At 31.6% G+C, this 14571-nt stretch overlaps 2 protein-coding genes across 8 annotated transcripts in view; one reads left to right on the top strand and one right to left on the bottom strand.

The window, feature by feature from the left end:
- LOC130896766 (dynein heavy chain, cytoplasmic) overlaps window positions 1-11092 on the bottom strand; it is a 41839-nt gene extending 30747 nt beyond the window's left edge. For 3 of the 4 annotated variants that reach the window (XM_057805075.1, XM_057805076.1, XM_057805078.1), the window contains exons 1-7: window positions 10683-11083; window positions 9650-9923; window positions 9150-9405; window positions 4592-4796; window positions 3521-3845; window positions 1264-1513; window positions 224-315 (exon numbers count right to left, since the gene is read on the bottom strand). In XM_057805075.1, the coding sequence (XP_057661058.1) occupies window positions 224-315; window positions 1264-1513; window positions 3521-3845; window positions 4592-4796; window positions 9150-9405; window positions 9650-9923; window positions 10683-10929 (1649 nt within the window). In that variant the 5' untranslated portion in view covers window positions 10930-11083. Of the gene's footprint in view, window positions 1-223; window positions 316-1263; window positions 1514-3520; window positions 3846-4591; window positions 4797-9149; window positions 9406-9649; window positions 9924-10682 lie in introns of all 4 variants that reach the window. The other variant, XM_057805074.1, reaches the window with a different exon arrangement.
- A 601-nt stretch (window positions 11093-11693) lies between these two features.
- LOC130896764 (phosphatidate phosphatase LPIN3) overlaps window positions 11694-14571 on the top strand; it is an 84479-nt gene continuing 81601 nt past the window's right edge. The window contains exon 1 of one of the 4 annotated variants that reach the window (XM_057805072.1): window positions 11694-12091. The gene's annotated coding sequence lies outside the window, so the exon portion shown is untranslated. The remainder of the gene's footprint in view (window positions 12092-14571) is intronic. The other 3 variants (XM_057805073.1, XM_057805069.1, XM_057805068.1) reach the window with 3 other exon arrangements.

The following is a 14571-nucleotide window of genomic DNA, read 5'->3' as shown; positions in this document are numbered from 1 at the left end:
CTTTTTTGATGTCAAACTTTACACTGACACTTCTAATAAGTTATTTCTCGTTACTATGGTATCGCAATATTTTGTTTATGCATGGAAATGGTCTAGGCTAACTAGATATCAATACATCCTCGTATACCTACTAAATCATTTTTTAGCTAAATAATTAATTATCACAATTTGAAATAGAATCTATGATTTTTTTGGAATTCGCATAACAAAATTCAAAACCTACCTTTGAACAGCTGCATCCCAAGCATCTTGTCCTTCTTTGGATATGTCTAAGCAGTCCACTTCTTTCACATTTTCGTATGCTAGATTGACCTCCTATCAAAATGAAGTTTCATTATATATCACGCTTTATATTATTTAAATAACATATTAAAATCCGAATTTAAATCGGTCAAACTACTATTTATGGATTAAAAATGTATAAATTAAAATTATTTTTTTTTTTCATACAAAGAAGCATAACGTAATTGGGGGAATAGGATGGTCTTCAGATACTGGGCAATTAAACCTCTCTAGTTGGCAACCCTTTTCTTTAATGATATACAGGGAATCCCCGACTGAATTTTATTCGTTTTTTTATTTTGTTACACTTTTCAGTATCCCCTCAGCAAATGACTGTCAGACATAATTTGCAAGGACATCTTAATAATGTAATATATAGATTAATTATTCAACTAATCTGCTTACTAATGTAGATACCTGCTTCAAATTACAGTTACTGATTTTTTTGACATTTTTATATTGTCCTTTTTGGCTGTCAACTAAAAATACTGAGGACATTGTTTATGACTACTATACCAATACTCACATTACACTGACCTAACCTAACTTAACCCTCTATGGATAGTGTAAATATATAATTGTCAGTATTGGTGTAGCAGTAGTGAACAGTATATTACTGAAGGTAAACTACTTAACAGTAGTAGTTATAAATTACAACTCAGTCCCTATAGACAATAACTTGATTATTATTGATAACAGATAATTTAAACCTATATAATCGTGAGTATTGGTGTAGTGGTGGTAGACAGTGTATTTAATATGCATATCACAAAAGGTTCCACAATTCCAATTAAAAAATGCAAAACTTATACATACATCAGTTTTGGCTACCTACCACCATAGTTTTAGAAAAAGATAATACAGATTTTGAAATTAAAACTGATGAAGTAGTTTTTCCAAAATGATTATAAGTTCTGTTTTAAGAAAATCTGTTTAGAAAAATTTACCTAACTATAACATATTAAAAGTTGAGGAGCCTACCTCTATAGCGTTTGCATCAGCAGCATCTAGAGAAAATGTAGGTTCGGGTGTTTCAATATCCCCGCCCTCCATAGGCACAACAGTTTCTTTAATGCTGGGCCTCAGAACGCGGACAATAACTGTGCGCAATTGTTCATGTTGTTTACGAAATTTACGCATTTGGTCCATCCTACTCTGCAACTTCTTATGCTGAGGTGATATACGCCACACCATTTTCATATGTTCGTCGCGCTTCTTTTTCATTATATCTCTGAAAATATATTAATGAGATATGAACTATTTTTTCTTATTATCACATGAACATTGAAATATCACCCAAGAAATAGATAAAAAAACATAGTAAACATGGAATTGAGATTTAATAATGAATAATTATATAATTATGAATGTATAAAAAAAGGAAACAAACTCAATGCAAAAATTATAGGGTATTGTATTTGATACAAATTGTATACCCAAATTTTGGGAAAAAGGTCTGAGACATTGCTTAGAACTAACGAGCATGCAGCTTATAGACTGGAAAAACATAATATATACATAATGAGGAGCTTAATAGAAAGAATAATAGAGAAATGGAAAACATTTTTTTCTAGGATTCATTGATTCGAAAGCAACGATTGATATAACTGTTAGAAAGTCAATGTGGAGAATGCTAGAGGAAATGAAAATATCTAGAGGTCTAATAGAGATTTAAAACAGGACAAAAGTACAAATTGCAGGGCAAATAGCAGAAGAGTGTAAGAGGACAGTTGAAGCACACTTTTGTTTATACTTATCATGGACAAGATAATCAAGAACATTCTCTCAACTCAACAAGTAAAACAATTGGATATGGTAATATGAAACCTGTGAATGTTATACATTGATAAAGTAGTATTAATAGTTAACACTAAAAAAATCAAAAGTTATTAATTCTCAGAAACAGACCAAATTCATCATAATATATATAATAAAATTATCGATACAATAAAGAAATAAAATATAAGAAGATATGAATATAAACAAAAATTTACTATACACTAAATAAAACAATATTGGGAGAGAAATATATAGATATGGATGTGAAAATGAAAATATATAATGTGGCAGCAGTGTCAGTTATAACATATCAGAAAAGTAAGACAAAGAAAAACAAGTGAAAAATAAAAGAGGAAATCAAGAAAGAACTGGGCAGGCCAAAATCTGTATGTACTGAACACCACTCACTTCACCAACACTTATCATTACAGGGCTCAATGTTTAAAAAATTTTTGGAAAAAATATCAAAAATCATTTCACTTATAAATATCAATAATATATGAATATTTTTTTATATATAATCCCCTACCAAGTGTAAGTCGGGTAAGAGAATACCTGAAATCAAGCAGTTAAAGTATAGCATTTTATATTTACAGTAAATTGATGACAATACAATATTTATAAAATCTATTGAAATGATTTTGTAGAATTTAAGATTTCCATATTTTATGTAATTATTCAACCTCTTATATGATCAAAGTTTTTCTTCTTTTCTTTAAATAAAGGTATTAAAATTCAGATATGCATACCTTGATTCATTTAACAGAATTATTTTAAATAAATATGATAAATATTTCAAAATATTTTATTCAGATAAAAAAATATTTGGCCTGTTTTTCATTGAGTAAAGTTTTTCATGAAAAAGGGTGAATAAACAGTGGAAGTGTCCCATCGAAATAAAGTCACTACTTTAATAGTCAATATATTCACAAAGTTTTTATATAATTTTGAATATCATTTAACAATTACTGGAGGGCAGTAACAAGTCCCAGGTTTCTATGATGGTGATTTTTACTTCTGCTATTAAAAGCCCTGCAATTATAATGTTTGACACGTCTGGATTAACCAATTGTTTGTCTTCAGACAGTGCAATTGTGAGTATTGGTGTAAAGTGTAGACAGAGTGTTCAGCATGAATATTACCAATAGCTCCAGAATTTCCAACTTAATATGTATTATCTTTCAGAATCGACAAAAAAATATTGTCATATATCGCTTTAGTAAATATTTTCTAAAACTCACATATTACAGAAAGAGCACAAATAGCCATGAAAGTAATTGATTATTCACTGACTATTGCAGGAACACGAAAAAAAAAGGAATATCCAAAAAGAGATGGTATGTGAAGGTACAAGGAGGGATGAGTTCAGAGCTGGAATAAAAAAGAATAGAAAATTTTTACCATGCTATTGGTCTAATTGCCTGTGTGTAGCACGATATATATAAAATTTTATTCTCACCTCAATAAAGCTTGCAACTTTTCATATTCATCTTCCCAAATTGAAAACACTTCAAAGCACTGTGTCATAACTTTTTCAAATTCATCAGAAGGAATGTGCATTAATCTCCTGGTTCCCAAAACCTTCAGCAGCTGAGCTCCTAGATCTCTGGAAATGGCTTCAACTAGTCTCAAACATCTTTGGATTGGATACTTGGTTGATCTCACTTTTCTAAGGTGGGCAAAAATTAGTTGTACAGCAGCTCGAATTCTTTCTAACTCTGTAGCTGCTAATAAATCATTAATGGGAAAGTCTTTCATCAAAGGATTATAGTCATTCACCGTTGCTGAAATAAATTTATTTATTTGAATTTTTTTACTTAAATCACACAAAAAAGTTTAGTCTAACAAATAGATTACTCAAGGTTTTGGTCCATCCATATATTTATAAGTTGAATTTTTATTTATTTATTTGTCTATAAATCTCATAGAATACTGGAGCCAATTTGTTTAAACGAAAATCTAGTTAATTATCTGGCTGTTGATTACCTTCCAGTAGGTGTTAGGGCACTGTATTATATACTTGTACGTTTCTATACACAGGAGAGTCTTGAACTTTTTTTTTCGCATTGTTTATTTATGTCTCATGTTATATGTATGTATGTCTTTATTTATTTTTAGGTCAACCCTTGTTTTAATAAATTATTTTGCACTTTAAATATGAGTTTTATTTCTTCAAAGTCTCTCACTAACTTTTAGGAATGGAAGCAAACCCATTATGTATGTGATAAAATTCTTATGCATGACTGATGTATGAAATAGTTTAGATAATGCCAAAATGTCTACCTGAAAATCTTGATAGCATAAAAAAATCAATAATGAAAATGAAGACCCCATCAATGCTCCTACTTTCAAAATATTCTAGTATTGCTAATCGTTTTTTCTACAATTATGAATTAATTTTATTTGCTTGGAAGGCGTTTGTGAAGTTGTGTTTGATAAGACTACAGTTCTTTGTATTATAATAATACTGTTATTTGAGACAATTAGGTGACCTGCATATAGAAGATTAATTCGTTTCAATTGAACTTACCTATTGCTTGTTTTAGACCAGTATCGGTATCAAATGATACTGTAGCATGAAATCTTTTACCATGTTTCAAAATGTCTAATGTAAGAGCGACTTCCATACTTTCCCGTTTTTCTTGAATGCGATGAAGAGCTCTTTCTAAATTTAACCAGAAGCTTATTTCTTGAAGAGCTGTGCCTGATGACGGATCTCTGTCGAGTTTAGTTACCTAAAACAAAAATTAGTATAATTTTTAAATAATGATGACATCACTGTTTTATATTAAAATTTGTAATTAATTATTGAAATGGATTAGATTTTGGTTATATAATATTATAGAAATTTCCTCATCTTCAGAACACAGCTAGTACTTATGGATCCCCCTTCCAGCAGTATTCAGACTGACATTATGTTATCTCACTCACATATCTTCCTATATTGACTTGACCTCTATTCAGTCTGTCAAAAATATATTTATCTTACTAGTTCAAGAAATACATAATCTCTATGAAAAACTCATGTCTCTAAATCTGGTTCACTATTGGTGAGTTGAAACTTAAATATCTTCGACTGTTGAAAAGGGTCTTTGTTTTGTCTACCTAATACTGTCAAGCACTTACTTGAAGAATGCCCACCTATGATAACCAGAGATATCTTTGATCTAAAAATACAACACGAGAGACGAGTTATTCTCAGATAAATGTAACAGTAACTTCCAAACTACTAACTTTCATATCATTCAAGGTGATTTCCACTATTCTACCTCATAATGTAACCATAAATGTACAGTAATTGTACTACAGTGTTTGGATATATTGAGAAGAAATCTCTCAAATAATATCAAAGATTAAGATAATTCAACTTCTTGCCGTCAAATGCCGTTTTACCATCTCTCTGTATAAATTGACAATATCGTTTAATGCCAAATGATCAATAATAGTATATTATTCACAAGTGTATAATATGAATAATAACTCATTATACGCGAGTAGAATACTATACTTTATGCACGACTACTAAATATTTTTGTTGAAGTTTTTTAGTTGGAGAATTCTGTTACATTATATAAAACGCTATTATTTTATTAACAATTATCTTATACAGTATATTATTTTTCATTTAAACATAGTCCATAGTTATCGAAAATTAAAATAATTGTATATCTCTACATAAACACAAAAATCTATGTATTAGTTTGAGAAATATTGGGTATCTAATCTTACAATATGATTGTACTTATTTAAAGTTATTAATAATTTCTGTTGCTATCTCAAATTTCATATGCCATATTATATACTTCCTTGACTTTGCCGGTAATAAATTTGATTAGGCAACTTCAGCAGCTTCTCTAATTTCTGGTGGTGTTAAAGAAAAGTTACTTTCATCTTCTATATGAATTTTTAGTTGGTTTTTTAACATAATTTTCCATAAAATATTAGAACTGAGAAATCTGAACAAACAATAATGTTGACAGTCAAATTTTTTTAAAGCAATTTCAATTTATAAATTGTTTCAAAAACCATAATACGTTAAGAAACATATATTTCAAACACATTTATGTCGCTGATAGCTCAGTTCCGTGCTCTCAAAATGGAGGTCCCAGTTTCGAATCTGGTTTAGGAAAATTCACTTTATTATGTGTAGTGTTTTAGAAGATAAAATCATAAAAACTGATTTTTTGTAACAAAAGAATATAATATAGCTAAATGAAGAAAGCATCTGACAGCAGTGATTAATGATTCATTAATCACTATCGAGATTAATGGGTATTTTGATGGTGTGCTCACATTGGTGACTAGCAGTTACAATTTTAATTGAGAAGGTATAAATTAAAAGTTTATGATTATCTTAAATTGTGCGCAGAAACAGGACGTTACTCTAGTTTATATTAAAGATAAGTTAATGAATGAAGCTGACATCAATGAACTGACATTTATAATGATGTCTAATAATTGTACACAAAAAGCGAGATTCTCAGTTATTGAGTCCGATTACTAATTTATGTATGTTCTTTTTTTGACAGTTATTAAAAATGGTTGTTAATAATACCTAAAGTTCAGAACATGCTTCACAAAAGTTACAAGAAACACATGTGGCTGTTAGACCAAGTGCACAAAAATATAGCATTCCTAAATCTACCATCCATTTTAAATTGAAAAAATTGTATTGCTGAAAATACGTTTGACCTGCTTTATATTCTAATGACTCATGAGGGATAATGGTTAATGCAAAGGATTTCTGAGTCAAGTAGAAAAGGATTTCTTGGAAAAATAGACGTGGTTTTTAGTGTAAATTCGCGAATCCCGGGCCAAATCAGTTCAAGAATAATCGTCTGGGCATGGGTGGATAAAGTCCTTTATCCAAAGAAATTGGGTCATGGGGTTCTAGAAATCTTTCCAATCGGGTTAAAAACCGAACGGAAAGAGGACCATCTCAGGGTAGCCTGGTTGAAACTAAATATAGCTGATCTAGACCAGGAGATCGATAAGTTAGCTACTCCTGGGAACAACCATGAAGAGAGTAAAAAATAAAAGAGAAAAACGGGAACAAACCGCAAAAACAGAGAAACCCTCCACCTCTCAAATAAGAATACCTTATGAGAAAGGGAAACAGGGAGAAGAAATAAAGAGAAGAACTTGCTGGAACCTGGACAACCAGGAGGCAGTGATTACCCCATGAAGCGTGGACTCAGCCGGGCGGGTTGCGGATGGTATCTGCGCTACTTTAACAATGGGCTTGCACCAGAAGAAGCCAGAGCCAAAGTATTGGAGCATAGATCCAAGGGTAGTGAAACAAAAACACTACCATCAGCTTCAAATAGGAAATGGGTTGAGACTACCTTAACCGAAAATCCTGGAAAAAAGAAAAGAGAAGAAGCGGACAAAGACACCATCTCAAACTCTAAGAGGGGCACTTACGCGACTACCGTCAAGCTCGTGAGAATTGCCAATCTGCCGAGGGCGTTCCCCGAGACTGTTCTCAGCGCGGACAAGTAAACTTCGGTGGAGGAGGTACTAGAGGATGAGATATTCTCTGAATGGGAGCATAAGATCCAATTTACGAGCATCCACTTTCGGCCGGGGCTAATTCTGGTGAAACACGGCTGAGTAGTTACAGTTGAAGGTTCCTCAACTCGCGGGCTGAACGGGAGCCGAGTCAACTACGTGTGCGGGAGAAGATATCCCGAAAGCACACACCACCACTTTGTTCTTCCCTAAGAGTCAAGAAGTGGAAAAAAAGAGGCGTTCTACAGCTAATACAAAAGTGGAATGAGGTTTACACCTCATAATGGAAAGTCCTAAATTGGAAGGACGAAAGTAATGGTCAGCTCATTGGGGTAGGTATAGAGGAACAATCCTAAAGGAGGAGAACAAAGATGTTCCCAGTACCTCCAAGAAGCACACTGAAGATGCAAAGGTTTGATGGCAGACATCAAAATAGCCCAAGTGAACGCTCACCATGCAAAAGGGGCATCTGCAATCATCGCTCGAGCGTTGACTAAAGAAAACCTTACCGTCCTAATCCAGGAGCCCTGGGTCTAGAAGGAACATGTCAAGGTACTAACCTTTAAAAATACCAAGGTAATATATGACACAAGTAGTGGTAGTATACCGAGATCATGTATCTTAGTAAGAAACAACATAAATCATCTTTGTCTTTCAGACCAAAGACCTCGTACCAATTTGAGCACACCTTGAATACGAGAAAAAACCTCAAGAAATTGTCAGTCTCCTGCTCCTTCGATGGAAACGGGCCTGTACCGCCACCAGAACTGCAAAGACTAGTAGAGTGAGCAACTCTTGTTGGTAGTAGCGATGCTCCCTGATGGAATGATCATCTGTCCAAGATAAGAATCGGAACAGAAACCAAGCAAAGTGTTCCGGGGACTGAAGAAAAGGAAAGCGACAAAGCTTCAGAAAATTCTGCAAGGAAATTGACTCCACACCTGCGGCTTCAAGACTTCACAAAGTTTTGTCGAAGGTCAAAATTAATATAACCATGGCACTGAAAACCGGATGAAAGCTTCACAGAAAGTGAGGAGAGCAGAGCACAACTCTTGCTGAAGACTCACTTCCCAGAAGGTTGCAATCCAGCCTCAGTATACAAAAGAACAGAATATAGACAAATTAAGAGAGAAACTGCAGCAATTGCAAAACAGGTATGCAGCAGTGAATGAAAAACACGGGTTTTAAATACCTCTCAACTGTTCAAGTAGCCAGGAGTGGACGGACAACTACTATCTACTAGAACAATAGAAATGAAAGTAGGGCAAAACACCATTTCCATCAATGCAAACAGGGGATGACCACAAGAAGAGTCGCGTCCCAACTTATGTCGAGCTTAGTAGTAGATGAGCTCTTATGGTAGGGGTTAATGTCAATCTGAACAAGACCTACCTAATTTCCTTCACTAGGAAGAAAAAACTCAGCCTCAAACCCATCAAGCTAGACAGGCAAGTAATCTAGAGGAAATGATGGAAATAACAAGTGTACACAGAATTTTTTATTGCAAGAAATATACAAGAAATTGGAACCTCTACATTATTTTAAAGTCTATATTATTCTATATTATTCAAACCTACCTTTTGTATTTCCTTTATCCATCTATTAACTCCGTGTTGCAATTGATTTAAAAAGTTGGAATCATCTACTTTGTCACTAAAGTCGGCAACTTTGGGTTTTCTACCTTCATCAGCACATTGCTTGATTAGACTTGCCACATAAGGGTGCACTTGTAAAGTTATTTCAGGAATATCAATATTTTGCTGTAAATGTAGTAAACCCATTTCTAGTTCAGCAATTGTTTTTTCTACTGCTGGAGCCATCTTGTCTCCATCGCTTATATGAAATAGAGATATAGAAATTAAAAAGTTAATTTATTAAAACCAGATGTACAATTAAAATGGAAGAACTAGTGTAATTCCACAAAATACTGAATGATTAACTAAGGAAGAATAAGTAAATGAATTTAATTGTGTCTTTATTCCAAAAATCCTAAAGTAAATTAGATGAGATAAAATAATATAGAAAAATTTAATTGAAGATAGCTTGATAGTTATTTTTTAGACATTATGTCACTTACCGATCCGCTCTTCCAGATTCTTTAACATATGATTTGAAGAAAGGTGCCACTGTCCTGCTTACATAATCATGTAATATCTCATAAGGAGATCCCTCACTAAAATTCATGAGCCTAACTTGTGCTCTAATACTTTTGTCTGCTTCTATTACTGGACCTCTTTTAATACAAACTAGACTGGACATTTTAGAGTTTGAATAATGTACTTCATTACTGACATAATATGTCACAGGTTCTTTTTCTTCTTCGCCTTCTGGCGGTTGCACACTATCATCATCTAAAATTTTAATATCAAAGAATAGATTATTTGAAATTTGATGCATAATTAGATTTTCCTCAAGGCCATAAGAGAATGTGTGTTAAACTAATGGCACATCAGAGTGCCAATTTTTCTCTGAGGCTAAAAATTCTCTCAAATGTGCCATGAGATAGAAAAATACATTTTATATAAATTATAATAATTTTGATACATTTATAATAATTGTAATCATTTATTGGCAAACTTTTCACTTAATAAATATTAGAATTTTTCAGTTACAATCAACAATTCAGTTCATCAACTTTATTGATAATGAAATATAATTTATGATAAGAGTTTCCATTATAATTAAACTTTAGATTGACATTTCCAATAAATGTGTGCTCCCTTCTTACCAAAGCAGAATTATAATTAAAAGGTCATATATGACAAAAAAAATTTGAAATAATTGTAGAATCCCACAAAAACAGTTAAAAAGTAATAATTTTTTTATGTAGCCAATATTTTGTAATCTAGTGAATTATTAAGAAGAATTACGAATATGTTTTATAAGACATTAGATTCTTAGTATTCTTCTGACATAAGTATTTATTTTTAAATCAATAACAGCAACTATATTGATCATGACCTTCATCTGAGAGCCCGGAATTTTTGAAAAACTACAAATAATATAATAACTGATAAACATCAGTTTATACTGACAAGCTATTATGTGCATGGTGGGAATAATATGTTAATAAGTATTACCGATTATGCAAATAGGTGAGTCATGTTTACCTTTGGAAGAGTTTCTTTGTATGTATAAAGTTGAAATCTGGCTATCACTGATAAATTTTCTAATACATTCTTGGTTTGTCTTATCATCTAAAGCTGCTACCAAATTAGCCGGTTCAGCTTGACCGTCATCTTCCGGCAAGAGAACTGTTGCTGCTTTCAAAATGAAATTCGTAAAAGCAGTAAAATCTACCAAAGCCACATTCTGAGTTTCGTGGCTCGTTTCAGTTGCTTCCAATGAATCCCCCATTTTTGGGGATCTAGATATTTTCAATGCATATACAGAAAAACAATTATTAATAACTAAAAACACTATCCAATAATATATATCACAATCAATTAAGAACCATAAATTTTTTACACCTCAATAAACCGATCTACTGAGATTAATGAAGTGACAATTGAATGACATCTGTCATAGATGTATAACAATGGCAGATGTCAGGCATAAGTTTGCTAGATACGTTTTTTTTCTGAACTACTTAGTTAAGACAGTATGGAACTTTGTTAGGCATTTCAACAGATATAAATATTTATTTGAGGTTTTCACTTCGCATTAAATCCTCCTTCAAAAAAAAAGAAAAAAAGACTTTATCTGAAAAACTATTAGATCACTCTTTGTAAAACAGACTAAAGTTCCATTTATCTAATTATAGGAATACGATAACATAGATATGTCCTAGGTAAATATTGAAAATCGAAAATATAATAAAAGTTATATTTTAAATTTATACTTATTTTTAATTCTAATTATCCTTATTAGATCATAATTAAATATAAGGTCAGTCGTTTCAATTTCTATGTAATGATTTTAGTTTTCAAAGGCAACACTGACTTTTGTATAAATGTACCAAATAAATTATTTACATATCAGAATTTTTTAATCCTTGCAAGTTAGATTATCAGTTTCGAATCTCGTTTACTGAGAAATTAACTGAAGTGATATGAAAATCATAAATGAAATTAAACTCTTCTATGGTTACTCAATTCCTCAGCACATTATTACTTTTCATTATCTGACAGACGTCGCTTTCTTAACCTAGTTGTATTGTTGTATTCTCCAGAGGTACGGTGTTAATGTAATATCTGTAATTGTTTGGTGAAAATATATTTAATTAGCATATTATGTATAATTGATTTTATAGGAGATTCATTTATGTATCACCTTAATTTTGAAAATATGAGTTACTACATTCATTTTAACTCCTTGCATACTCTGTGAAGACTTGGCAACGCAGTAAAAAGACCGGCTCATTTCTGTATCCCCGTCAGAAGAATCAGCTGTTTATCGTGTGATTTAATTTTTGAACGGTTAGGTGAGAGTGGAGCGATTGAAGGTGTTCTTTGTGTAGATTGTGAAATTTGTTATAACATTTACATCGGTAATAAGTGTAATTTTGTGAAGATAAACGGTAAGTTATTTCATGTTATTGAAAACTAATATATTTTTGTTAAATCCATACGACGTTAATGTGAATCAAGTGTATTTCACTGACAAAGAAAATCAATAGTTTCCTAAGAAGGGTTGACTTATTGGAAAACCCCTGGGTGTCTTCATTTTGAATTCACTAACTGATCATAAATAGTTTCCTATTTTAGTTCTAATTTATAAATTAATGTCAATGGAACTGTATTTAATTGAGGAATGACAAAAATATTTATATATTTTGTTTAATAATTGGCTATAAATGCTACTTTTCCTCATGAGGCTGTAATTTAATCATTCAAGGGAGGGAAAGGCACTTTGGTCCTATGTTATACATATGATTTTTCCGCCTCTCTCTAATAACGGGTAAATTTTAAATACTTTATTTATGAAACTAACAAACAAAATTTATTAAAGCACTAAAATTAAGAAGTTGGTATAGTATAACTTAGAGGCACGTTAATTTCATTCTTGTATTCCACATATTTTTAATTCGTGGCAGAGTAATTATACTAATATCAAACGTGCGATTTTGAGCAGCGGCTATTTGAATACCATTAGAGAGAGATAAGCTTTTTTGTCACAAGAAAAGTTTATAATTTTGTGGACAAAGCGATACAATTGTACATTAAATAATATAAAATAACAATTTGGCTTGATAATAATTATGGTACAATATTAATTACCTTACTCCATACTAAATATTGAAATATGCCTGTCTATGGTAGATTGCAAAATTCTGCCACAGAATAATAAGGTCTTTTCAGCGGAAATGCCTCTGTTAATCACAGTTACTTATTAACTGTATTTGCCACTTTTAGTTCTGAAGGTAGCTGATTGAATAATTTTTTGGCATCCAAGGTGATGGAAATTTCGACCATATCAGAGATGGGTATTGTTAAGTAAATGTCCAAATTTTTTCTTCTAATAGAGTATCTATGAATGGGTCTCTCAATTGATTTATGAAAGTGTTTGCACAAGGAGAGTTAAAATTTTGTATTTTCTAAAATAGAATTTGCAATTCATGTTACTACTTAAATAATAAATGTAATGAATAGCTCTTTTTTGTTATTTGAAGATAGATTCAAAGAGGTGCAAACTACTAGACACCGAGAAAAGCAAACCATGGCAAAGATGCGATTTGAACAAGTAGAAGGCAGAAAATTATTTTTTCGTGTCTACATGTACAGACTATTGAAGGGTACCGTCAATATGTAGACCAAGAAACTTGATTGAGATTAATAGTAATGAGATCTTTGTCCATGGTAGAATGTATATAATATTCTTATTAACGTTCACAAAATAATTGTTAAGTTCGTCTGGGTCGAGGTCTATAGTGTTTGAGGAACGTATTTGGTTTCTCAAATCATTGATAACTGACCAAGTTTCTTTCGAGGAATTTTTAGAGCTAGACATAATATTGTTGTAATAGTTTTGATAGTTTTCAGGCACAATAATTTATAGTTATTGATGTAATTGAGTAAGTGAGGATTGTCTGAAAAGTTTCTAATAAACATGAGTGATATCATATTCTTAGATGAAGTACATGTTCTTTTCATAGACCATGATTTGTGATGATTAGTTTTACGAGGGCGAAGAGGAAATACTTTAATGAAGCACCTGATAGTTTAATCGAGAAAGTCCGAAAATTTAGAGTCAGTATCTTCGTGGTCAGAGAGACTTGAATCAATTACTAAGTATTTCACATCATGTGGTAGGATGTCGGAAATTTTGTAATCTAGAATTGACGAAGTTATTTTAGTAATTCGAATTGGTAAATCCACGTGCATATCTAGCTGAAATGACTCAAGAATATTTACCAGAGACTTCTGAATAGCACAATTATTATAGTGGAAGAGCTACAGCCAGAATTTCACATTGATCGGTCATATGGAATTTCTCCATCATAAAACATTCATTGGTGTGGCTGATACCCTAGTGGATACAGGGGGTGGTTCCGAGGTGTGAAAGTGGTCAATTTTTCAGGAAAATATACGATCGACAATATGCCTAAAAAATTTATATATCTATATATTACTATATGTCCTAATTATTATAAATAATTCATAAATTATCGCAAAAAGTAATTAATACTTAGTACATATGTATGTTATATGATCTTAGTGTATATATATGATTCATAAAATAATGGCAAGTTATAACTATTAAATGTTTACATATATCAAGATTAGCCTCCCAGTTCCCCTAAAAATTCATCTATTTTATAAAAGCAGTATTTGAAAAGGAAAGACTTGGCAAAATTTTCAAATTTAAAATTCGTCATAGAACCCACGTTAAGATTCACAAAATATTTTACAAATATGTTATGGTACAATGTGACATTTAACTTGTTTTGTGTCGTTTTCAATATGTTAAATTATCTATATGTTAAAGGTACAATGTCCTTATTATATCTAGTGAAATAATCATGAATATCTTCATGTTTCGTCAGAACAAATCTGTTTT

This window comes from Diorhabda carinulata, chromosome 7 (genome assembly GCF_026250575.1).
Source record: "Diorhabda carinulata isolate Delta chromosome 7, icDioCari1.1, whole genome shotgun sequence".
NCBI lineage: Eukaryota > Metazoa > Arthropoda > Insecta > Coleoptera > Chrysomelidae > Diorhabda > Diorhabda carinulata.
Note: the sequence above shows the minus strand (reverse complement) of the source record. Positions and strands in the feature narration are given on the sequence as shown.